The 27197-nt window shown below is 41.7% G+C and overlaps 1 protein-coding gene across 4 annotated transcripts in view; it reads left to right on the top strand.

Annotated features, from left to right (window-relative positions):
- ELOVL5 (ELOVL fatty acid elongase 5) overlaps nt 1-26967 on the top strand; it is a 79286-nt gene extending 52319 nt beyond the window's left edge. For all 4 annotated transcript variants that reach the window (XM_035295903.3, XM_008994583.5, XM_035295902.3 and 1 more), the window contains 5 exons: nt 18104-18181; nt 19138-19309; nt 21307-21431; nt 23654-23788; nt 25094-26967. In XM_035295903.3, coding sequence (XP_035151794.1) covers nt 18104-18181; nt 19138-19309; nt 21307-21431; nt 23654-23788; nt 25094-25237 — 654 coding nt within the window. In that variant the 3' untranslated portion in view covers nt 25238-26967. The remainder of the gene's footprint in view (nt 1-18103; nt 18182-19137; nt 19310-21306; nt 21432-23653; nt 23789-25093) is intronic.
- Nucleotides 26968-27197: the final 230 nt, after the last annotated feature.

Here is a 27197-nt window from a genome sequence, read left to right as displayed (position 1 = left end):
TCAATCATTTATCCCCTCTTAAGCGGATGGTTTCCTGGTAAAGAGGAGAAGGAAGATGCTGTATAAATTACAGCTGTGTGTATCTGAGTGGACGTAGGGGGTTCTAAATACATTGTAATAGAAAGTATAGATTTTCCTCTGATAGCTTGGTGTGAACAGAAGACTTTGAGCAGTGACTAAGCACTGAATTCAGAAATTTAAGAAATATACAGAATAGGGAAGCTACATTTTTAACTCACAGTTTTGAGTCCATAAGAGGGAATAGACGAGGCAATGTTTCCTTAAATCAAGTTTACAAAAAGCTATCCAATCAGATATGCCCACGTTGAAAATAAGCCCTAGTGCTCCAAGTTGGTGGTATTTACATTTGATTTTTCTCCTATACATGTGTAAAACCCAGTAAATCCATTATCATGTGTCCTTTTGCAAGCTTTGAATTTCATTTTAGCTATACCTTTTTCTTTTTCTGTTTTTTTTTTTTTTTTTTCATTTTGTTATTTGAGACAGAGTTTCACTCTTGTTGCCTAGGCTGGAGTGCAGTGCCACAATCTCAGCTCACTGCAACCTCCGCCTCCTAGTTTCAAGCAATTCTCTTGTCTCAGCCTCCCAAGTAGCTGGAACAGGCATGCACCACCACTCCCAGCTAATATTTTGTATTTTTAGTAGAGATAGGGTTTCACCAAGTTGACCAGGCTGGTCTCAAACTCCTGACCTCTGGTGATCCACCCGCCTTGGCCTCCCAAAGTGCAGGGGTTACAGGGGTGAGCCACCGTGCCCGACCATTTTTCTTTTTTTACTTAGCATTTCTACTCCATTGAATGCTTAAGACACAGAAGGGCAGTCATGGAGTTTTACCGTGGAACTCATTTTAGAGAAATGTCCCAGGAGTTAGAGCCATTCTCTTGTTGGCACACATCTGTAATGGTCATTATTTTAGTTTTTATTTACCTTTCTGCTTATCTGCATATTTGGGGCTGTAAAGATTTTTTTTAACAAGTAGTCTTAGGTATTTTTGTTATTTAATTCTGTGGCATAAATTCACAGCTGCTTTAGTGAGTTCTAGATTAATACAAATAAAATTAACTGTCACTTAAAGAAGACAGGAAGAAGTGGGGCTTTTTTTTATTATTATTTGTTTGTTTGTTTGAGACAGGGTCTCACTCTGTTGCCCAGGCCAGAGTGCAGTGGTGCTCACTGCATCCTCGTCTCCTGAACTTAAGTGATCCTCCCATCTCAGCCTTCCTAGTGGCTGGGACTACAGGAGCATGCCACCATGCCTAGCTGATTTTTTGTATTTTTCATAGAGCCAAGGTTTCATCATGTTGCCCAGGCTGGTCTTGAACATCTAGGCTCAAGTGATCCACCCACCTCTGGCTCCCAAACTGCTGGGATTACAGATGTGAATCACCACATCTGGCCAATAGGAAGAAGTCTTTAAAGAAGGGAGATAAGGACTTCATGACCAAAACACCAAAAGTATTGGCAACAAAAGCCAAAACAGACAAATGGGACCTAATCAAACTCCACAGCTTCTGCACGGCAAAAGAAACAATCACTAGAGTGAATCAGCAACCAACAGAATGGGAAAAAATTTTTGCACTCTACCCATCTGACAAAGGGCTGATATCCAGAATTTACAAAGAACTAAAACAGATTTACAGGAAAAAAACAAGCCCATTCAAAAATGGGCAAAGGATATGAACAGACACTTTACAAAAGAAGACATACATGAGGCCAACAAACATATGAAAAAATGCTCATCATCACTGGTCATTAGAGAGATGCAAATCAAAACCACATTGGGATACCATCTCATGCCAGTTAGAATGGCGATCATTAAAAAATCTGGAGACAACAGATTCTGGAGAGGATGTGGAGAAATAGGAACACTTTTACACTGTTGGTGGGAGTGAATTAGTCCAACCATTGTGGAAGACAGTGTGGCGATTCCTCAAGGCCTTAGAAATAGAAATTCCATTTGACCCAGCAATCCCATTACTGGGTATATATCCAAAGGACTATAAATCGTTCTACTATAAGAACACATGCACACGAATGTTCATTGCAGCACTGTTTACAATAGCAAAGACCTGGAACCAACCCAAATGCCCATCGATGATAGACTGGACTGGGAAAATGTGGCACATATACACCATGGAATATTATGCAGCAATCAAAAATGGTGAGTTCGTGTCGTTTGTAGGGACATGGATGAATCTGGAGAGCATCATTCTCAGCAAACTGACACAAGAACAGAAAATGAAATACCGCATATTCTCACTCATAGGCGGGTGATGAAAAGTGAGAACACATGGACACAGGGAAGGGAGTACTACACACTGGGGTCTATTGGGGGGAATAGGGGAGGGACAGCGGGGGGTGGGAGCTGGGGAGGGGATAGCCTGGGGAGAAATGCCGAATGTGGGTGAAGGGGAGGAAGGCAGCAGAACACACTGCCATGTAGGTACCTATGCAACTATCTTGCATGTTCTGCACATGTACCCCAAAACCTAAAATGCAATAAAAAATATATATATATATAAAAGAGAAGATAAAAAAAAAAAAAAGAAGGGAGATAATCGGAAGGAAATGAAAGTGGGTCATTGAAACTTTAAATTTACTAGAAGGAAAATAACCAAATCCACATTTTAAAACTTTGAAACTGAGTTTAAAATGTAGGCCGGGCGCGGTGGCTCAAGCCTATAATCCCAGCACTTTGGGAGGCCAAGGCGGGTGGATCATGAGGTCAACAGATCAAGACCATCCTGGTCAACATGGTGAAACCCCGTCTCTACTAAAAATTCAAAAAATTAGCTGGGCATGGTAGCGCGTGCCTGTAATCCCAGCTTCTCGGGAGGCTGAGGCAGGAGAATTGCCTGAACCCAGGAGGCGGAGGTTGCGGTGAGCCGAGATCGCGCCATTGCACTCCAGCCTGGGTAACAAGAGCGAAACTCCATCTCAAAACAAAAAAAATTAAAAATAAAAGAATAAAATGTAGAAGGAATACAGACTTGTTCATAGTTTGTGTATTTGTTAGAAACAAACGGAGAGAAGGAGGTATTACTTCTAATTATCTCATTAACTTTAGTGTTTATTTCCAGGAAAAAGGTCACTGATCCCTGATTTGGAACATATTTGAATTAGTAGTATGTTTTAATTTGAAAGTATTGGATTTATAGCAATCCTTTTCGCTTTTGCTTATTAGGGGTTGTCTAATATCACTATTCATGGTGAAGGCTCAGAAATGAAATTTCAAGTTATAGAAGAGAAACAACTTAGTTTGCATTAGTTACTTAGCTTTGTAAAATTGTGCCTTTACAGCAAATATAAAAATCTTGTGTGCCTTTTAACCCCCTGAGATTCAGGGCATATGTCTTCTGAAGAGAAGCCTGATTTTTCAGACTATCCATCTGTCTTTTCTCTTGTCTCCAGTCTGAAAATTGAGAACCTCTGCCTATATGGTGCCAAACGGCGGCTTTTCCTCACTCTGCCTTATCTGCTGGACCAGGTTTCCCCGACCCGCCCAGTGAGCTATCAAAGCCACTTTTAACTCCTTTGTTAGAATGTTACAGGTGGTTTCCCTCTTAGACAGCTGCTCTGTCCTCATGTGAAGCCATTTAATGTGCCTATTCTTCTCCTGCTGTGCCTCTGACCTCTTAGACCCTAAGCAGAGAGGATCTAATTGCGTTTGTTACAGTCCAAAAGGGAGCAACCCCGTCGATCCACCTGTGCCTCATACACTGATCCTTGGACTCAGCAGCAGCTGCCAGGAAACAGGGTCAGTGTTGTGCAGTGCACATGGCTTTGAATCCCCCAGGAACACTGTTGAAAGGATGGTTGGCTCCTTTCCTCAGAAGGAGGCACTCTGGCCTTGCTTAGTCAGTCCATTATGCTCAGCTCTACTCAAACCCCAGCAACACCAGGCTCTTTCATTCTTCTGGGCTCTACCTCTTAAAACTCCCTCTTCTGCCTGGCAGTCTCCCTCTCACTTTGGAGGACTGTGCCGAAGGATCCAATTCATTTGTGAAGCCATGAGTGTACTGAGGAAGACGACTCAACTCTAGAGAGATTTTTTCCCCCCAGCCTTTTTGGCATCCCATTGTTCCCAAGGACTAGGATGCATTCCTTTCAAAGTACTTTCATGATATGCCCCTTAGCATCCCATCCTTGCCCCACCAACATTCACTGGCTTAGGCTGGAATGAAAAGGTGTTTTCCCCATCTGTTTTATCCCATTGTCACTATAGGTGATTACTCCTTCAAATGTATCCTGAGTATTAGGATACAAAAAAAAAAGTAAACATAAGAATGACATTTTCAAGTTATTTAGCAGTCAAAGATAAATCATGGGTTACAGACAAGATTATTTTTTGAGTATCTATGTATGTTTCCTCCCTTGCAGTTAAAACTGTTATGTTGTGAATAGTGTGAGAGAATGAGTTTTAAAATATTTGGCACACTTAAAATGTAATTTTGAAAAAAAAAAAAAATGATAGTTGATGGCTGCATCTGGCTTGTCATAAATCCAAACTTATTCTTTCTTCTCCTTTAAAATTTTTATTTTAAATTGTAATTTTGGAACTATTTTAAAATAATTAAAATAAAATCATATAGATAATATCTGTGCACCTGATAAATATTTGATTTTTTGTTTATTTAAATAAGAAGATATTACTAAAATGCATCTAAAGTACAGTCCCTTTCCAGACCTCTTCTAAAGTTTGTACAGTTTTCCTCTGGATATATTTTTACTGCATATATCTGTATACATGACAATACATAGCATATTCTAAGATAGTTTTTTTAAAAACTATACATGAATGGTATATAATTAAACTCAAGTCAATTGTTTTCAGTCATTTTTGATGAATTTATCTTGAGTCATATAAATCTAATTTAATTATAATTATATAATTATGTTAATTATAGTTAATTATAAATTAAATTAATTCATATTAACTGCTTTGTAGTATTTCAGTGTTGGAATTTATTACACCATTTTATAAGTGTTTCTTTGGATGGATATGTAGGTGGTTAAGATTTTTGTTGTTGTTGTTTTTTGAGACAGAGTCCAGCTCTGTGGGCTCCTTTATGCTAAAAACCCTCAATAAACTAGGGTTTATCTGATACTGAAGAATGTATCTCAAAATAATAAAAGCTATTTATGACAAACCCACAGCCAACATCATACTGAATGGGCAAAAACTGGATGCATTCCTTTGAAATCTGGAATTAGACAAGGAATCCCGCTCTCACCACTCCTACTCAATATAGTACTGGAAGTTCTAGCCAGAGCAATCAGGCAAGAAAAAGAAATAAAGGGTATTCAAATAGGAAAAGAGGAAGCCACATTGTCTCTATTTGCAGATGACATGACTGTATACCTAGAAGACCCCATTGTCTTAGCCCAAAATCTCCTGAAACTGATAAGCAACTTCAGCAAAGTCTCAGGATACAAAATCCATGTGCAAAAATCACAAGCATTCCTATACACCAATAACAGACTTAAAGAGACCCAAATCAAGAACAAACTGCCATTCACAATTGCTACAAAGAGAATAAAATACCTGGGAATACAACTGACAGGGAACATAAAGGACCTCTTCAAGGAGAACTACAAACCACTGCTCAACGAAATAAGAGAGGACACAAACAGATGGAGAAGCATTCCATGTTCATGGTTAGGAAGAATCAATATTGTGAAAATGGCCATACTGCCCAAAGTAATTTACAGATTCAACGCTATCCCCATCAGGCTACCAATGCCGTTCTTCACAGAACTGGAAAAAAACATCTTAAACTTCACATGGAACCAAAAGAGAGCCCGCATAGCCAAGTCAATTCTAAGTAAAAAGAACACAGCGGGAGGCATCACACTACCGGACTTCAAACTATACTACAAGGCTACAATAATCAAAACAGCATGGTACTGGTACCAAAACAGAGATACAGACCAATGGAATGGAACAGAGGCCTCGGAGGCAACACAACATATCTACAACCATCTGATCTTTGACAAACCTGACAAAAACAAGCAATGGGGAGAGGATTCCCTTTTTAATAAATGGTGTTGGGAAAACTGGCTAGCTATGTGCAGAAAGCAGAAACTGGACCCCTTCTTGACACCTTACACTAAAATTAACTCCAGATGGATTAAAGACTTAAACACAAGACCTAACACCATAAAAACCCTAGAAGAAAATCTAGACAAAACCATTCAGGACATAGGCGTAGCCAACGACTTCATGACCAAAACACCAAAAGCATTGGCAGCAAAAGCCAAAATAGACAAATGGGACCTAATCAAACTCCACAGCTACTGCATGGCAAAAGAAACAGTCATTAGAGTGAATCAGCAACCAACAGAATGGGAAAAAATTTTTGCACTCTACCCATCTGACAAAGGGCTGATATCCAGAATTTACAAGGAACTAAAACAGATTTACAAGAAGAAAACAGGCCCATTCAAAAATGGGCAAAGGATATGAACAGACACTTTACAAAAGAAGGCCTACATGAGGCCAACAAACATATGAAAAAATGCTCATCATCACTGGTCATTAGAGAAATGCAAATCAAAACCACATTAAGATACCATCTCATGCCAGTTAGAATGGCGATCATTAAAAAATCTGGAGACAACAGATGCTGGAGAGGATGTGGAGAAATAGGAACACTTTTACACTGTTGATGGGAGTGAATTAGTTCAACCATTGTGGAAGACAGTGTGGTGATTCCTGAAGGACCTAGAAATAGAAATTCCATTTGACCCAGCAATCCCATTACTGGGTATATATCCAAAGGATTATGAATCGTTCTACTATAAGGACACATGCACACAAATGTTCATTTGCAGCACAGTTTACAATAGCAAAAACCTGGAACCAACCCAAATGCCCATCGATGATAGACTGGACTGGGAAAATGTGGCACATATACACCATGGAATATTATGCAGCCATCAAAAACGATGAGTTCGTGTCCTTTGTAGGGACATGGATGAACCTGGAAACCATTATTCTCAGCAAACTAACACAAGAACAGAAAATCAAACACTGCATTTTGTCACTCATAAGCGGGTGTTGAACAGTGAGAACACATGGACACAGGGAGGGGAGCACTACGCATGGGGGTCTGTTGGGGGGACATAGAGGAGGGACAGCCGGGGGTGGGGAGTTGGGGAGAGATAGCATGGGGAGAAATGCCAGATATAGGTGAAGGGGAGGAAGGCAGCAAATCACACTGCCACGTGTGTACCTATGCAGCAATCTTGCATGTCCTTCACATGTACCCCCAAACCTAAAATGCAATTAAAAGAAAAAACAAACACACACACAAAAGAACTCATGGGCTCAAGTCATTCTCCCACCTCAGCCTCCTGAGTAGCTGGGACTACAGGCATGTGCCACTATACATGGCTAATTTTTATTATTTTTGGTAGAAACACTGTCTCACTGTGTCGCCTGGACTGGTCTCAAACTCCTGGACTCAAGCGATTCTCCCACTTTGGCCTCCCAAAGTTCTGGGATTACAAGCATGAGCCACTGTGCCCAGCTGTGTAGGTTTATGCAGGTTGTGTAGTTAATAGTGTGTGTAAAATCTTCTTAGACATATCTCCTTATGCAAATATGGTAAGGTTTTTGACCAGATAAATGCATAGGGAATGCAGTCATTCATTCAGTCTAATCCAGAGCAAGCCACTTCAATTCTGTGAAGCCTGGAAGAGGTGGTGAAGCTGCAGAAGGAAGCTGGAAAGTAGCAGAGGATGGCTCAAGCGTTTAAGGGAAAAGATCATCTCCATAACACAAAAGGGCAAGGTGCAGCAGCAAGTACTGCTATAGAAGCTGCAGTCAGACATCTGGAAGATTTAACTAAGATCATTGATGAACAGGCTACACTAAACTTCTAGCACATACCACTGTGTCAGGCAGCATTTTTATTTTTAATTTATCTTTTTTTTTTTTTTCTTAGAAACAGGGTCTCACTCTTGTCACGCAGGCTGGAGTGCAGTGATGTGATCTTAGCTCACTGTAACCATGAACTCCTGGGCACAAGCCATCCTCCCACCTCGGCCTCCCAAGTAGCTAGGACTACAAGTTGAAGCCATGCCTGGCCAATTTTTAAATTTTTTGTAGAGATGGGGTCATGCTATGTTGCCCAGGCTGGTCTCAAACTCCTGGCCTCAAACAATTCTCTCGCCTCGGCCTCCCAAAGTGCTGGGATTACAGGTATGTACCACAGTGCCTGGCCAGCATTTTAGAATTATGGTATGTTTATTTGTTTTTTAGATAAAATGCAATTGTACACTTAATAGACTATAATGTAAACATAACTTTTATATGCACTGGGAAAGCAAAATAATAATAGTGTGACTTACTTTATGGCAATACTCATTTCATTGCAGTGATCTTCAACTAAACCGAGGTATAAAATATTAACGTGCTAAATGAAAATGAAATGAAATTTCCCCATTGAAAGACAAGAGACTGTGAGATTCAATCATTCTGGCTGCAGCGTCTGTAGCAGCACTTGCTGCTGGACCTAGCCTTTTTGTGTTAAGGAGATGACTTCTTCCCTGAAACCTTATGAGCCATCCTTTGCCTAGTTTCCCTCTCACTTTGGAGGACCGTGCAGAAGGATCTAATTCCTCTGTGAAGCCATGAGTGTTCCTTTTCCTTCTGCAGCTTCACCACCTCTCCCAGGCTTCACAGAATTGAAGTGAGTTATCGGCTTGCTCTGGATTAGATTTTGGCTTAAGGAAATATTATGGTTGGTTTATCTTCTCCCTAGACCAGTCACACTTTCAGCAATAAAGCTATTAATGCTTTCTCATCATTTTTGTGTTCATTGGAGCAGCACTTTAATGTCCTTCAATAACTTTTCCTTTGCATTCACAACGTGGCTAACCTGGTACAAAGAGGCCCAGCTTTCATCCTATCTCAGCTTTCCACCTGCCTTCCTCACTAAGTGTGATTATTTCTAGCTTTTGATATAAAGTGAGAGACATTCTACTTTCCTTTTCACTTCAACACTTAGAGGTCATTGTAGGATTATTAACCCAATTTCAATATTGTTGTATCTCAGGGAATAAGGAGGCCAGAGAAGAAGGAGATAGTTGGGGGGAACAGCGAGTCTATGGAGCAGCTAAAATACACACAATATTTACTGAGTTTGCTGTCTTGTATAGGTGCGGTTCATGGCACTTCAAAACAATTACAATAGTAACATCAAAGTTCAATAGCCACAGATCACCATAACAGATATTATAAGAGTGAAAATTTTGAAATATTTTGAAAAATATTTTATAATTGTGAGGATTACAAACGTGACACAGTAACACAAAGGGAACACATGCTGTTGGAAAAGTGGTACCAGTAGAGTGATTTTTTTTTTCCCCAGCCTTTTTGGCCATCTCATTGTTCCCAAGGACTAGGATGCATTCCTTTCAAAGTACTTTGATGATACGCCCCTTAGCAACCCATCCCTGCCCCACAGACACTCATTGGCTTAGGCTAGAGTGAAAAGATTTGTTCTTTTTTGGTTCAATTTTTTTTTTAAGTAGTTCTTCTTTTTTTTTGAGACAGAGTTTCGCTGTCATTACCCAGGCTGGAGTGCAATGGCACGATCTCGGCTCACAGCAACCTCCGCCTCCTAGGTTCAGGCAATTCTCCTCCCTCAGCCTCCCGAGTAGCTGGGATTACAGGCACGCGCCACCATGCCCAGCTAATTTTTTGCATTTTTAGTAGAGACGGGGTTTCACCATGTTGACGAGGATGGTCTCAATCTCTTGACCTCGTGATCCACCCACCTCGGCCTCCCAAAGTGCTGGAATTATAGGCGTGAGCCACCGCACCTGGCCCTCCTTTTTTTTTAACTGCCTGTGAGGTGTGTGTGTGTATGTGTACACAAGCATGTACATGCATCCCTGAAAAGATTTCACTTTTTTTGAGATGGAGTCTTGCTCTGTCGCCCAGGCTGGAGGGCAGTGGTGGGATCTCGGCTCACTGCAACCTTCACCTCCTGAATTCAGGCGATTCTCGTGCCTCAGCCTCCCGAGTAGCTGGGACTACAGGCACCTGCCACCACGGCCAGCTAATTTTTTGTATTTTTAGTAGAGATGGGGTTTCACCATGGTAGCCAGGCTGGTCTCGATCTCCTGACCTCATGATTCACCCAACTCGGTCTCCCAAAGTGCTACGATTGCAGGCGTGAGCCACGCACCTAGCCTTCTAAGTAGTTCTTTCTATGAAGGGCAGTCTCTTAGTCTGAGTGTCATGTTATTTGACTTTACATTTAAATAATATTTATCAAGGCATAGAATTCTAGATTAATAGTTATTTTCCTCAGCACTTTAAAGATTTATTCCAGAGAAGTCTACTATGGTCCCACTTTTGTTCATTTGTAGGTAATCGTTTTTCTTTTTAGGTACTTTGAAAATTTCCAGTCACTCCTACTTCCTTCATTTGTTTCTAATCTGTTTCATCCATCTATTTTGTTTTTAGTTTAAATGGCTGTGTATCTTTTACTTCTGAAAGTTCACTGCTTGCTCTTTTTTTATTCCATAACATGGAAGTATTGTCCCCTCCCCCATGATGCAGATTAGATGACAGTGATCTCCAAATGTAACCATTTGATGTGTTGCCTTTTAAGTATTCTGTTAAAAGTTTGCTTACAGATACATCTGTGAGGTGACACCTCTGGGATAATTATTGTCTATGTTAAATCTCTTTACCTCCTGAAACAGAAGTAAAGGTTTGCCAGTGATCTGTGTAAGCATCCCAAACTAGTATCATTGGAGTCATCTCAGGTACACATGCCTTCTCTACATAAAGAAAAATTTTGGTAGGAGTTGAATTTAAGCTGACTTCCTCTTTTCTTTCTTTTTTTTTTTTTTTTTTTTTTTTGAGACGGAGTTTCGCTCTTGTTACCCAGGCTGGAGTGCAATGGCACGATCTCGGCTCACCGCAACCTCCGCCTCCTGGGTTCAGGCAATTCTCCTGCCTTAGCCTCCTGAGTAGCTGGGATTACAGGCACGCGCCACCATGCCCAGCTAATTTTTTGTATTTTTAGTAGAGACAGGGTTTCACCATGTTGACCCGGATGGTCTCGATCTGTTGACCGCGTGATCCACCCGCCTTGGCCTCCCAAAGTGCTGGGATTACAGGCTTGAGCCACCGCGCTCGGCCTGACTTCCTCTTTTCTAAAGAAGAGTTTGTTGGGGGGACCTCACGTTATAGGTAGTGTTGGGGTTTCTGCTGCGTTTTATACCACATTTCTGTGTTTATAGTGACAGAGTTGGTTCTGCTTTTGTTCAGTTTGCTACATTGCTAGAACCAGAAGTCATTTTCTTTCCTTTGAATTTCTTTTGAACATTTCTGATGGTTTTTTATTGGAAAGATGAAAGAAGTTGAGCATTTAGTGACTGGATGCTTGTTGGTACTTTCTAACCTCTGTAATTGTGGGCTGTGAAAGCATCTCCTCCGGCTCTGGCTTTGAAGGCCATCTGATGGAACCACAGAGCAGTTGCTTTGGAAACAATATTCTAAACTGTCTCGTTGTTTTTCTTTCCCTTCAGGCTTTCTTAAAATAGATATGTTATTGTGGGAAAATAGGTTTTGGAAAAACACTTAAACAACCTGGCAGTTCATTATTGAATTTTATTTGAAAAATTACTTTGTTTACCAAAATACTTTGAAAAAGCTTTTTGCTGTTCTTTTTCCCATGTAGCAGAGGTATAGTTGAAATATCTGGTGAAATTAGTACTTACAAGAACATCTGATCATTGCCTAAAATACTTCTCAGTCTTAGTTTCCTTACAACTAAAATTTGTTGCTGAGAAAGTAACTTTTCTCAGGACCTGAAAGTAAACAGTTAGTTGTCCCTTGTGTATCTGACACTGCCCTGAGAGAATGCCTCACAGTAGGGAGAAGGGAGAGAAGGACATAGCCCAGACATCCTTCATTCCTCACCCTTACCCAGGGGAGGGAAAGGGAATGCTGTCTGCAGAGAGGAAGCCTTCCGGCTGGTCCAGAGCCAGGCTTCACTCCTCTAAACTGGCCTTGCAACCCCTGGAGGTACTGGCTCTGCAGCTGGTGTAGCTAAGAGCACATCTACAGATCTTCAACTAAAGGGGTTAACTCTGCAAAGCAGGAGTTAGTGGGTAGGCTGGAGACCTTCCTTTAAATGACACAAAGTGTACTTTGGCTGGGACATCGAGCACCACCTTAGCCCTAGTTGGAAGCAGAAATACTTAACATTTGCCTAAGATCATAGCAAAGACAGATGGCGCCTACTGTATGCCGCATATTGGGCTCACTCATCTAATGCTTATTGCACTCTTACCATTCCCTTTCTATGGAAGGAAAGTTCTGGGAGGCCTGAACAGGGAGAAGAACTGCCAGCATAAGAGGGCAGGGCTTGAGTGTTCAGGGAAAATGCCAGACATCCCTGTTTCAGGTTGGGCTGAGGATAGGCTGTTTCTTTGTGCTTTGTTCTAAAGACTTCTAAAGGGTACAGAACCTGTCCTTTTGACTTAGCCAAGAGTACTACATTCAGCTGAAACCCAAGGGTGTTCCTGGTCACAAAGAGAAGAAAAAAAAAAACCTTTGGAGATCATGGGTGTGAAATTATCTAAATGGGCATCCTTATGCTCTCGACATGAAAGATTTGAAATTTAAAAACCACATGCTTTGACCTGGCACTCCCTAATGGCACTGCCAAGATTGACCAACTAGACCCTAGAGGAAGTAGATACTTTCAGTTTTGAGTTGCTCATTGTTAATTTCAAACGAAACATCTGCAGAAGAAAATGATGCAGCTAAAGGTCTACTTAACCACAGAATTCTTCATGGACAGAGTATCCCTACCGTGCTCTTACTAAGGATTCAGAAACAGATGAAGAAGGGCAAAGATGCTTGGAACTGCTGTTTGTGGTGCATTTTGACTGAGAGTCAGGATTCCTTTGTGCTAATGCCAGTGGTACCAAAAAGCTGTGTGACCTGGGCCGCACTTCTCAGTCTCTGTTTTTACATTAAAAATATAAGCTTGTATCAGATCTAAAAAATACACACTTGAGGACTCACACAGAAACAAAGCTATGAAAAGGGTCAAGCCTACGTATTCTTGGAGATATTGCCTAGAAAAGCACCTTAGGTCCTGTGATGTAGTTGAACTTGAGTATGGATGGTCTATTTTTCATTACCTTTTCTGCTCAGCGGGTAGTACAAATACAGCTCATCAAGCTCTTATCACTCAAAGCAGCCAGCCTTCTTTGGAAAGGAGTTATCTTGTTGCTCTGATGTCTTGGGATGCTGATGTTAATGGCTAAGAAGGGCCACCCAAGGTGATGTTTCCCTACTTTTTCTTTAAGTGTTTCAAGTGATCTTGTTTCCTGAGATGTTTCAGTAGCATTCCAGAAAGTGCCATGGAAATGGTTATCATGCTAAAGGTTACAAATCGTTTGTGGTTGAATTTGTTATTAGATGGGAAAAGTCAACTTAGCATTTAAAATGATTCACTCCTGGCTGGGCAGGGGCTCACACCTGAAATCCCAGCACTTAGGGTGGCCAAGGCAAGCAGATCCCTTGAGCTCAGGAGTTTAAGACCAGCCTGCACAACATGCTGAAACCCCATCTCTACAAAAATTATAAAAATTATCTGGGGGTGACAGCGTACACCTGTAGTCCCAGCTTAGGTAGGACTTGAGCCCAGGAGGTAGAGGTTACAGTGAGCTGATATGGTGCCACTGCATACCAGCCTGAGCAACACAGCCAGACCCCATCTCAAAGAAAAAAGATTCACTCCATGAATTAATGTCATCCAGAACCAGGTGTGGTACTCACCTCAATTTTTTGCTTTCATTTAAAAGGTGCATGAAACCATTAGGGTTATTAATTTTATATCATATGGAGAAAAGAAAGCTTGTAGCTAGCTTTTAATTATAGCTCTTCACATGCTCTTGGCCTAATTAAGGTTTGCTTTACTCCAAGGGTGGAAGAAGCACGTAAAGCTTTGCAGTGGTACCGTTTGTATCTCAGTTCTTTGAAAAAGCCATGAAAATAATGCCCCTCAGTGATTCTTGGATTTGGCAATGGTATGGAAAATCGCGTAGGTGTTTGTGATGGCCTGCTTTTTCATTGTAGTATAGTCCTGCCCTCCTTTGAGCTGATGGTCAGAAATCCAAGGTAGACAGACACCTGCCCTTATTTTCAGTACTTCACTTTCTCCAGCCTGCTGAGTCCTGTCACCCTGTAGTGTCTACTTACGTGCAACTTGAAGAATTTCTGGGAAATTGACCAAAACAGCTCTTTGGAAAGAAGTCAATCCTGAGCCCCTAAGGGAATGCTGGCTAAGGTGACTTTGACTAGAGGGTTGTCTCCTGTGATGTGCTCCTAGTGGGGCAAGAGGAGGGGTCAGTCCTTTGCTTTGAGCACCTTTGGAGTTCACTACCCATGGACACGTTGCTACCCTCTGAGGGGGAATGGAGGGAGCAGAGCCCTCTACTACTATCCCATTTTATGGAGGTTTGATGAGGATCTTAGGTGGATAAGCTTCAACTCAGGTCCTTGCTCTTGATTTGTTAAATTATTCTATCCTCTCTGAAGCCAGGGAGATTTGAGAATTTCCATGTCCCCATTATGAAATTGATGATGAAGAGTTTTCATCTAGTGAACAGGGTTCAGATGAATGCCATCACAAAGTCAAGCCTCATTTAAAATATTTTCTGGTATTTTAATTTTTCCATTTACAAAGCAGAAATGAAATGAAGCTCTCTTTTGTTGTTGCACATGAAACATTAGGCCTAGATTTAGGGGAAAGAAATGACAGTCTTGAACTCTTTGTCATTAGTTTAGCAAATATTTGTTTGACATCTCTGGTGCATTAATCCTTGTGCTGGAATATGTTGATGCGGATGCAGGAGCCACAGTCACCTCCTTTAGAAATCTTACAGAAGAGCACAAGACAGGCCCATTAACAAAGGGAGCATGTGAGCAAACAGCTACAGGTCCTGGAGAGGTGAGGGTAGAGGAAGGAGAATAGACCTCAGGCTCTATTGCTCAAGGAAGTAATGAAGAAAATAGAATTTTAACTGAACTTTGAAGAATAGATAGGATTTTGAGTGCTGGAGATGGGGTACATGGGTACAGAGAACATTCTAGTTGAGAAGAGTTAAATAATGGTCACTACCAACACTTAGGTTTAATCCTATGTACCACATTGGGTGAGACAGTCATTACGTACTTCATGGAAGGAGCCTCTGTTTATGCCATTTGAAGACTGAGGAAACTGAAGTTTAAAATTTTGGAATACATTACCCAAGGTCACCTAGCAAAACATGAGAAAGCTAGGGTTTAATGGGGAAATACTCAAACCCATGATCTTTCCCCTTGGCCACTGTGTAGTGATTAAGGAAGGGCATGTTTGGAGAACAGGAAGAGGTCCAGTTTGCCTGTAGAGAGGGGAGGAGTGGAAGAAAAACTTGGGAGCACATTATGGAAGACTAAATACCTGCACACTGCACCTATGATTCAGGGTTTTATTCCAAAGGCAATGATGAATCACTGGAGGATTTCAAATATGGAAATACGGAATTCAGCGGTTTGAGGGGCACAGCGGCCCTAGTAGAAGTATTAGGTGGCAGTAGCAATGGAGGGAGTGTTGCATTGAAGCATGACGGAGCTCCTGCAGAACCTCAACAGGTGGCAGAGGAATGGTGGGCTTAGGTCAAGTGGAGTGGCACCAGGTGAACAGCTTCTTGTGTGTATAACTGGTATGCTTCAGGAGTGAAAAAGGCTTACCACCCAATACCCGGGTTTGAGTTCCTTAGCCTCCAAAGACAGCAGGTGTTTTATACATGGATTCCCCTTCCCCGTTTATGGGGTGGGGGCAGCAAATGGAATTTTAGATTAACTAGTTTAAAGAGTCAAGGCAATCCCACCTGGATTCCTTCTTAAAAAGAAAGGAAGCATGTGTCCAAGAGTCCCTTCTGCTGAGTTAACAAGACTCCTTCAGTTCATACTCATCCCTGAGATTGAGGCACCTGCAGAATTACAAAAGGGGATTTGTCCTTTTCTTTTCCAGAGAGCTCCCTTGATTTTCCCCACCCCTGCCAAGGTAGACACTCATGAATGCAGTCATCCACACCTCCACGCGTGCGCACACACCAGCCATCCTATTTTAAAACTGACAAAAGCAAAACCAACTCAGGATGTCTCAGGACACCATAAACCAAAATAGTCGCTGGAAAAAACAGTGATGGTAGGTTCCAGATTTAAGATTCATAAAATGGTAAAATTTCCAAAAATATCTCTGATGAAGACAGTCATATGTTAGTACGTTTTTAATTTTGCCAAGAAAAGCTGCTGTTTTAAAAAAAAGAATATCTTTTACATTGCACGAATTTATCTTCATGAAAACCTTGCTGCATTGTCCTTATTTTTCTCATTCACGGTCATCCTGTGAATGTTTCATCAAGAAGCCCCAGTTTCCTTTCTGTACCCTCAAACCGCAGGAGGTGATTCTTCAGTTTCCTCCTGGGGTGGAAAGAAGGGCAGCGAAGAGTGCTCTGTGCTAAGCTGACCCTTTCCTCTCGACCCCAGGTGTCAAGAGCACATGCCAGCCTCCCCCAACTCCACCCCACTTTGGATTCAGGCTTTGTGTCTTGCTTCTTAGAACTTCTCATTGGCCTGCATGGATCCTGCTTGACTGACCATGACTTCAGAAAGTGGTATAAGACCAAAAAGTTAATATATCTTCTAACGAATTATCATGTGGGTACTGATCTCTTTTTCAAATGTTAACACGAAGTTACAGAAGATTGGACCAGACCCTTCAGAGATAATTTAGTTCAACCTCATCCTTTTACAGTAAACACAAGAGCCCACGGGAATTAGCTGACTGGCCCTAGGTGCTGGGCCAGCACTCAAGCCATCCTCCTAATCCATGACTCTTCATCATGAACTGAGCTTCCCCTGTGCTAAATCCTTGTGCTTTTCTTTGGCCGTGAAAAACCTGTTAACTCTCAGTGCTTTTTTATGTGTAGAAGGTGACAAAGCAGAAGGAAAATGGCAAGAAGAAAGATAACCAAAGAAAAATCAGATAGAAGGCAGGATACCCAGTGTGAGTGTAGCAGCTGCACCCAGTTTCGGCATTTATTTCTAGGGTCTTACTGGGTGGAAATATTACATGGTATCTTCAGATCCTCATAATCGCCTCTTGTTCCCTGGGAAGAATCTCTGTTGCTTGCCAAGCTAAACTCTTGTGTTCAGGACAGGGAACACAAGAATTGGGGTGCAGGCTCTACATCACAGCCCTGCAATTATCTCTGGCCCATTGAAGGAGGTGGGCCAGTGGTAACTGCCAGTTTGTCATGTAGAGCCTGCACCCCAATTCTGGGATCCTCTCTATGATAGCACGGTGCCTACTGTGCTGCAAGTGATTCTGAGTCATGGGCCCAATTTCTCTAGTCTGTGAAGCCTAATTCATGGATCCAGATGATTGTACAACAGAAAATGATGATGATAAAGTTGGACTAAATTATCCCTGGGCCTGCAGCGGTGGTTCTCAGAGTATGGTTTCCACATCAGCAGCATCACTATCATCTGGACCTTGCTAGCAATACAGATTCTTGGCCCCCAGACCTACTGGATCAGATACAGTCACAGGGACCCATGTTTTGTTAATAACTCACCCTCAGGTAATTCTGATGCTGCACACTCAAGTTTGAGGAAGACTGGCTTAGGGAAAGCGGCCAGAGGCCTCTGAGAGGCAGAGCAGGTCACCCGTAATTGGATTGGTCTGAGCACATGTGCTAGGACCAAGAGGGTGAAAGGCTGAGGGTTCTTGCAGAAAGGCAGCATGGTAAAGGAGGGTCTCTGAGGGCAGCAGCCTGGGAGTGCCTTTCAAGCCCACCCCCTAGGAAATTGAGGCTAAAGTCATTAGAGCATTTCTTTTGTTTATACTTCCCTACAATTGTTTTCTCTCAGAGCAAACTTGGCTCAGCACAGCCCAAGGTAAATTTTCACAGATTCTGCAACTAATAAATTTCAATCAGGACTTTACATGGCTCTGATACTGTTGGTGACTGGCTTTTTCTTCTTGTTTAGTTAGTAACAGGAGTGTGGGAAGGCAAATACAACTTCTTCTGTCAGGGCACGCGCACCGCAGGAGAATCAGATATGAAGGTACTGTCTCTTTTTCAGAAACTTTATAAATGTTGGGTTTTTTAAATAAAGAAATTGTATAAAATACAAAATGGCCTGTAACCTCACTGCCCCAGCAATCCCTGTTGACTTTTTTAAAAGAATAAAAAAGGCAATATATAAATGTGGTATGAATATGTGAACACGAAAGGTATAAAATAAAAACTAAAGCATCCCTCTCTAAAAATAACTCCTGTTAACTGTTGGCAGGGAAAATCACATGCATTTGTCAGTATATTTACACAAACAGAATCATAAGAGCAATGTCTTAAGTTTTTTAAATCATTCATTTTAAAAATTAAATGAATTAAATTAAATCATTTTAAAAATTAAAAAATCATTCATTCTTTTTTTCCAAGTAGTGGTGTTAAAAATAAAATCTGACTTCCACTCCTGATGTTTCTTTTAAATCAGAGGCTGATAGTCACAGCTCAGCATGGGCAGTCATCTCTTTAGAGCACCTGTTTGACATGTTTAATTGGGCAGAGACCTGACTGAAGGTTCTGATTCCTTTTCTTCTGTGTCTCATATCAGGTCAGCTGCCCCATGCCAGCCCCTGAAATCAAAAGCGTTTTTCGGATGTTTTTTCTCTGTTAATGGCTCTGCAGGCTGCTTCCAGAGGGAATAGACAGACTTCAAGGTTTCGAACCTTGAGCCTCCTGTTTTTGTTAGTCTCAAAGTGTGCCAGGGACCCTTTTAAAACATTCCCTGAAGTCGTTTCAAACCCCTCCTGCTTTCCCAACCCAGTCATGTTCTTTGGTTAAAGGTACTTGGAGAGTGACCAGAGGTCCAGCCATTGAAGGACATTAAGAGCCGTTGGGCCACTCGGGCTTCTCCGAGGTGACATCAGATTTTTGGATGTTAGTGAAACATGTCAGCTGCAATATTCCAGAGAAGCCATGAGGATAAGCCTTAAATCTTTGACCCTTTCCTCTTAGATTATCCGTGTCCTTTGGTGGTACTACTTCTCCAAACTCATAGAGTTTATGGACACCTTTTTCTTCATCCTGCGCAAGAACAACCACCAGATCACGATCCTGCACGTCTACCACCACACCTCAATGCTGAACATCTGGTGGTTTGTGATGAACTGGGTTCCCTGTGGCCACTGTAAGTATTAGACATGGGGACTTGGGGAGCAGGTGTGAGCAGGGAAGAGAGTTGAAACAAAGGCTTTCAGAAAAGGTGCTGTTTCTCTAAATGTCTAGGTCAGGCTTTCAGCTTTGTGTTCAAGTTGCTTTTAATGATGGTTTATGTACCTATGCACACAAAATTTTTTTTTTGGTAAAGTAAACTTTTCTGTGCTGATTGGGCAAGATGAGGTAGATACCACTGGGACATATTAATAGATACAGGCTGCGCGTGGTGGCTCACGCCTGTAATCCCAGCATCTTGGGAGGCCGAGATGGGCGGATGACAAGGTCAGCACTTCAAGACCAGCCTGGCCAACATGGTGGAACCCCATCTCTACTAAAAATACAAAAAATCAAGCACCTGTAATCCCAGCTACTCAGGAGGCTATGGCAAGAGAATCACATGAACCTGGGAGGCAGAAGTTGCAGTGAGTTGAGACCACACCACTGCACTCCAGCCTGGGTGACAGAGTGAGACTGTCTCAAAAAAAAAAGAAATAGGTACAATATTCTCTGTCTTGGAGGACAACTGTTCCATATTCTTTCTGATCCTTCTCTACAGTGTGTCAAGGAAAATAGGATCACACTGTTGCATGAGTACCAGGGAGCAGGGCTCATTTTGAAATACAGCTTTAGCTGTCATGCATTAAGAAGTCTCCACATGTTCTCACAACCCTCATATTCCCTGAAGCATGGTGATCTGGGTGTCTTCTATAACAAGCACCAAAACCTGATATAAATTATCTAAGGCTGTACCTGGTTTTTGGAAAGCTTGTAGTCTAAAGTTAATTACAATTTTCAGAGATTGCCACCTTCAGATTTAGTCTGGGAATTTTAGCAGATGTCTCAATCAAAAATCCTGTCATTCCCAACACTGAAGAATTTAAATGAGAACCTATGGGTCTATTTGTGGATATTTTTTCTCTAGGATAGCACTGCCCTTGATTACCTGAGCTCATCAGGATTCACAATGTCATGGAATTCTAGAACTAGGAAAAAAAAACTTTCTAAATACAGATCCTTTGGGTTTGGGAGGAAACTGAGACCACCGAAAGGTGGGTAGAGCTGGGGCTTTCTGCTCCCTCTCCCTCCCACTGTCACAGCTCGTGATGGTGGATTAACTGACCTAACTTTCTAATATAAACAGCCCCTCCCTAACATTTGAAGAGAGCTTTAAATTTTTGGAGACCTATTAGGAGGACAGATTTAATTAGCTCCACTTGGCCCATGAGAAACTGAACCAGGGAGTGGATGTGATGTGTCCAAAGTCACACAGCCAGCTCCTGTCATAGCCAGCTTTAGAAACTTCCCTAACACCAGCTGCACAGAGAAAAGCAAGATAGCTTTGATTGGTTGTTGACTGTGGAGGAGGACAGGGTCTGGAAAAAGAATTAGTGGTCCTACTAGATACTGAAAATGATGTGATAAGATGACTCTTTTATCTCTAAGGAGCTAGACTCTTGACTTTATTTTTAATAAAAATGTATGACCTCAGCACTGCAGTCCTGGGGAATAATTAGAATTTGGCTTCAGAGACCTCTCTAAACTCCAGCAAATGTATAGAAACAGCCATTTTTGAGTATGTTTGTTGCCCATCAGCTGTCTTCCCCCAGCCTTCAGAGAGCATGTCTGAGGCAGTTATGCACGTAAAGAAAAGCAGCTGCCTCTGGGAATTGGGGGGATCTGGCCACAAAGCCTGTAGGTACCGGAGTGGTGCAGGTGGTGTTGTGGCTTCGTGTCAGATGCCCCACTAGCAGCTACAGCTGACCCCTGGACTCCAAGCCTCCTGGTGGCTGCCTGCCCAAATGGAAATGTAATTCTCATTATGCATCCATGCGGTGCTCACTGCTGCAGTGTTTGTCAGCCCTGTCGGAAATCATCTCTTTTTCAAAAAGAATCTTGGATTCCCCCTCACCTCCCGTTCTGTTTAAAACACTGATACATTCTCCTTTCCATATCCCTCTGTTCCTGCAGCTTATTTTGGTGCCACACTTAATAGCTTCATCCATGTCCTCATGTACTCGTACTATGGTTTGTCGTCCATCCCTTCCATGCGCCCATACCTCTGGTGGAAGAAGTACATCACTCAGGGGCAGTTGGTGAGTGACTTGGCCTCGTTCCCCCAGGAGTTGCTTCCTGGTGGATACTGACCTCTTCCTGGCTTTATTCTTATGTAATAGTATCTAAAAATCTGTCTCTTCTCCACCCTTTCTCATTTGATATAATTAAATTCCTTGAAGTGGGTAGATTAGGGAATTTTCTTATTTTGAATTGATAGTGAAACTGTAACTATGGGTGTACAGCTAGTTGAATTGTATAAAGAGGGCTAGAATCTAATTTGCCAACTTCAAGTTCACCTCTTCTGAGTTTGTGCACATAAGCACATATGCATGTCTCTGTGTGTGTGTGTGTGTGTGTGTGTGTGTGCGCGCGCGCGCGCATGCGCGTGCGCGCGTGTGTGTGTGTGTGTGTGTGTGTGTGTTTTCTAATTATAGTCCAAAATCCAAAATGAAAATTACGTGTTCCTGGGTGGTTTAGAGGGAACTGTAGAGTAGTATTGAGTCCAGGGTCTCTGTAGCCTATTACTGGGCAGCAAGAATATTTGTCTGGCAGATATGTGTGACCCCTCAGCCCCCATACAGTGGAATACCTGTTGGTGAGGATGGCATGTTTGCTCCAGTTAACAGGTCTCTGCCCTGGTTTACTGCCAGGGCCAGGCCACTTCACCTGATACTTCTCCCCATCCTTTATTAAGCCTTCTCTGTTTATCAGTATATTATAGGTAACCTCTTTCTGTCCTCTCATGAATTCTTTTATGAACTAATTACTACTACTACTGCTCATGTTAAACACTCACAGTCCCTAAGTGTTGAGCACATGTTGGGCACTCATACTAAGTAAATTATTTTGCATAGATTGTTCCAGTAGCCTGATTTCATATTATTGTCCCCAGGTCAGGCACAGTGGTTCACGCCTGTAATTGCAGCATTTTTGGAGGCCGGGAGTTTAAGACCAGCCCGGGGAACATAGAGACCCTGTCTCTACCAAAAAAAACCCTATATTATTGTTCCTGTTTTATAGATGACACTGAGACAATAGGCCAAAGCTAGCTGTCTGAGGGGTGTGGACCTTAAACCTTTTGCCCTTGCCTTGCCTTGTTTACACATTTTCTAAAAAGACAAAGCTGATTCAGATCCCTTCAAGTCAATTATGATTTTCCAATATTTAAAAATAACAATCTGAAAAAAAGTTCTGAGAAAATCTTCTGAGCAACTTAAGTGTTTGACATTTCATTATCACCTCTCTGCCAGCTGCTGGACAGTCCTTGTTAATTTTTTCTCACCCACCTGTGAAAAAGGAAAAACATTGACTAAGCTCCTTGTTATACTTACGGAGAAACGATGCAGAAATTGATTTATACCACACAGTTTTGGGTCTGGTGGAAGCAGAATTTAACAAACAAACTGGCAAAGTTGGTCTCCTGTTAGGCTCTGTACTTTTAGATGGAAGATTAACCTTACCCAGGTCATCAGGATTTATTTTAAGCAGCACTCCTAGTTACTCCTCAGCCTGCAGTACTAACCTTAAAAAAGAGAAGGCAGACAGCCAGACACAGTGGTTATGGCTTGGAGTCCCATTTACTCGAGAGGCTGAGTTAGAAGGATATCTTGAACATAGGAATTCAAGGCCACCCTGGGCAACATAGCAAGACCCTGTCTCAAAAATAAAAAATAAAAAAAACTCTACATAGAAACATTGGAGCTGCCAAAAATACAGTGTGCAGAGTCTAGACCTTTTAAAACATTTTTCCACCCTTTCCCTAAGCAGTTCACATGCATTTCAAGCTTTATTCATCAAAAATAATCAATGCACTTAACGTTGTTTGCCAGTAAGGGTTTAAATCTACTCATCAGCCTTCACCAAACCAGAAGAGTACATGGATAAGAAGCTGGAAGAATGTCCAGCCAGATGGCACATCCTGCAGTGATGTTATCAGTGCTCTTTAAACATACACGCTCACTCTTCCTTCTTCTCCAAAAATAAAAACAAAACAAAAAGTTTCATCTCTCTATACTGTGTCCTTGAACTTTGGAGAAGGTAGTTTAAGTAGCTTGGAGGGCAGAGGAAGAATATGTATAAGACAAACACACCTAGAGTTTAGGATAAGTGTATGTGTTTTGTTCATGAAGTGACTGACTGCTGTACCTGCAGAAAGGGTAGTAATTCAGAAACTGAGATGATGCTGGGTAAAAAGTCTGCCTTGTGTGGGGTCTCCTGCATGCACTGTCCCTACTCAGCTGCATCTCCTCTGTTCCCCTAGCTTCAGTTTGTGCTGACAATCATCCAGACCAGCTGCGGGGTCATCTGGCCATGCACGTTCCCTCTTGGTTGGTTGTATTTCCAGATTGGATACATGATTTCCCTGATTGCTCTCTTCACAAACTTCTACATTCAGGTAAATCTCACTCTTCTCTGGCACTCGGTATCTGGGGCCTTTACCAACAAAGGCCCTCATCTGTTCACTTATTGGGCATGTGGAGCCCTTGCTGGGTGACAGGCTCTGGCCTCTCATGGAGTCACTATGACAGGGGCAGCCCCTGCCTCTAGGATCTCACAGCTCAAGCCCTGTTGTAGAGCCTGGGTGAGGAAGTCTTGGGATTCCCCTGAGAAATGGAAAACTGTGCAGCAGAACCCTGTGTAGCTTCCCTCTGACCTGCAGCAGAGACAGGAGAGGTGATTTCAGTCCGAAATCTCTCAGTTCACTACCCTGAACATCATGTCTAAATGAAATTTTGGAGATTTTTATCACAGACCTCAAATACTGAGACCTGCTTTTTTGTCCCAGCTTTCTTACACATTCAGCCCGCAGGTGTAAGGATTCAGTTCGTTCCTAAGCATCTGATCTGGTAACGTAGGTCTTGCTCACAGTAAGGTCCATTTAGGGCAGATCATCTCCAGTAGAGCCTGACCACATTGCAGCCACTGCTGATTCTCCTGCCATGCATCACGCCCAGGTGACGTGGGTCCTGCCATTGTTGCCAGTGCCTTGTAGCCGTAAGGCCTGTTCATCTGGGCAAAACACGGAGGTCAGGACCAAGGGCAGCAGTTGCAAGTCCTGAGGCTCAGAACATTTGTCCTTTCCTCCTGTGTGCCCATAGGCACCTGTGTGTGGCATGAGTTCAAGTTGAGGCCATATACTTATGGGCTTCGTAGTTCATGGCTGCACTGTGGGACATATACCAGGTACAAGGAAGGTGAAAGGATAGGAGCCAATGAAGCTGAAGTCACGTTTATTCTAACTGCTTACAGCAGCACAGCACTTCGTTCATGAAGGCTGAGATAGTCACTGAGGCAGTGAGGAAATTTGAAGACAAACAAGGGATGTGGGTGTTGAGAGAGCTACTGCCAGGTGGGAAAGACCAGTGTGGCCACATAACCCTTGTCATCTCCATCCAGATACTAAAAGGCAAAGCAGAGTAAGTGTAAATTGAATTTTCTATGTGACATTTTAAATGGCATTTCTTTTGCAGCCTATGATTCAGTTAACTTACCTCAGGCTAAGCCTCAAAAAAAAAAAAATGATTGAAACCAGTGACAAAAAATTTAATCATGGGTACTTGACTACAGGAGTTTCTCCTTGATAAGATTTGATCTTAAAAGGAAACTAGCTCTAGTGTTAGGGTTGCAGTTGGCAGTAAAGTTCCCTGTAAAGAAAACTGTCCGTGGCCATTTGGCTCTCATCTGTCCTTACACATTTTAGACCTACAACAAGAAGGAGGCCTCCCGAAGGAAAGACCACCTGAAGGACCACCAGAATGGGTCCGTGGCTGCTGTGAACGGACACACCAACAGTTTTTCACCCCTGGAAAACAATGTGAGGCCAAGGAAGCTGCGGAAGGATTGAGGACAAAGAATGAAACGCTCCAGACCACGTTATCTGATTGTAAGCACAATATGAGTTGTGCCCCGATGCTCGTTAACAGCTGCTGTAACTAGTCTGGCCTACAATAGTGTGATTCATGTAGGACCTTTTCATCAATTCAAAACCCCTAGAAAACATATACAGATTATATAAGTAGGGATAAGATTTCTAACATTTCTGGGCTCTCACTGACCCCTGCACTAGACTGTGGAAAGGGAGTATTATTGTAGTATACAACACTGCTGTTGCCTTATTAGTTATAACATGATAGGTGCTGAATTGTGATTCACAATTAAAAACACTGTAATCCAAACTTTTTTTTTTAACTGTAGATCATGCATGTGATTGTAAATGTAAATTTGTATAATGTTGTCGTGGTAGAGAAACACACATGCCTTAAAGTTTAAAAAGCAGGGCCCAAAGCTTATTAGTTTAAATTAGGGTATGTTTCAAGTTTGTATTAATTTGTAATAGCTCTGTTTAGAAAAAAATCGAAGACCGTGATTTATGAAACTAATGTGACATATTATTTCCAGTGACTTGTAGATGTGAAACCAGACACGGCACCTTCAGTTTTATACTATTGGCTTTGAATCAAGCAGGCTCAAATCTAGTGGAACAGTCAGTTTAACTTTTTAACAGATCTTATTTTTTTATTTTGATTGCAGCTATTAATAATGTAAAAAGGGGGGCCTCTAAAGCAGTCTTGATGAAACTTAAATATATATTCTTTGTCCTCAAGATTTTAGGAAGAGTGTAGGGCGAGTAGGCCATTTTTAATTTCTGAAGTGCTAAGTGTTTTTATACAGCAAACAAAAAGTCCATTTTGCTTTCCCACCAGTACGAGAGAGGATGTATTCTTTTCAGCAGAGATGATTGCGTCTTTACCATTTGATAGAGTCCCATAGATGAGCAATGGGGAACTGGTTGCCAGGGTCTAAATTTGGATTGATTTCTGTACTGTTAATCTGTTTTGACACAGACTTCCTTGTAAAATGTGCCTAGTTTACCAAAATTAACAAAGGGGGGGAAAAGGACTTTAAAAATTTTTAAGGTAAAATCAAGCATAGCTACAGCATAAGAGAATTGAGAAATTTGATAGGGGTGATTTGTTTAATGTATATCTAATAGTACTTGTAATTTCTTTCTGCTTAGAATCTAAAGATTTGTTTAGAACCTATTGTTTAAAAATAATAGACTGCTTATCATAAAATCATGTCTTATACATTTGAGGCGGTAGTCAAACAGATAAGGCCTATGATGTGTGTCATTTTAAAGTGTTGGAATTTAGCCTCTGAATACCTTCTCCACTGGGGGAAAGATATTCATGGAACCACTCATGACATACCTTAGAAGGTCATTGACAATGTATAAACTAATTGTTGGTTTGATATTTATGTAAATATCAGTTTACCATGCTTTAATTTTGCACATTCATATTATAGGGAATCTACTGGTTCTCTGTTAGTCTTGTGGGTTTTCTGTTTGAAAAGGAGTCATGGCATCTGTTTACATTTACCTTATCAAACTTAGAATGTGTATATTTATAAATGTATGTCTTCATTCCTAGGTACTAATTTGCAGGTGTCTTTACATATTTCAATACAGAAATTATAACATTCAATAGTGTGCTGTCAAAGTGTGCTTAGCTCACCTGAATATACCCACATTGTTAAATGTCTAAACAGTAATCATTAAAACATTTTTGATTACCTGTGCCTGCGTTTTACATTTTTTGTGCTGCCAATTCTGAAGAACTGGAGAAAAACCCACTTAGTTCACCCTCTAGGAACTTAACACAAATGGATGTAAATAATTCAGTTTGAAAGGTCATATTATTGCTTAGTTCTCATGAGGAGGGACCCTGCATAATAAGGCGGAGTGGAGGTTCCACCCTAAGGCTGTCCTCTCTACCTCCTCCAGGTAATCCCACTAAACGTTC

The sequence above is a fragment of the Callithrix jacchus genome, chromosome 4, assembly GCF_049354715.1.
Source record: "Callithrix jacchus isolate 240 chromosome 4, calJac240_pri, whole genome shotgun sequence".
Lineage (NCBI taxonomy): Eukaryota > Metazoa > Chordata > Mammalia > Primates > Cebidae > Callithrix > Callithrix jacchus.
This window is presented reverse-complemented; position numbering and strand designations above follow the sequence as displayed.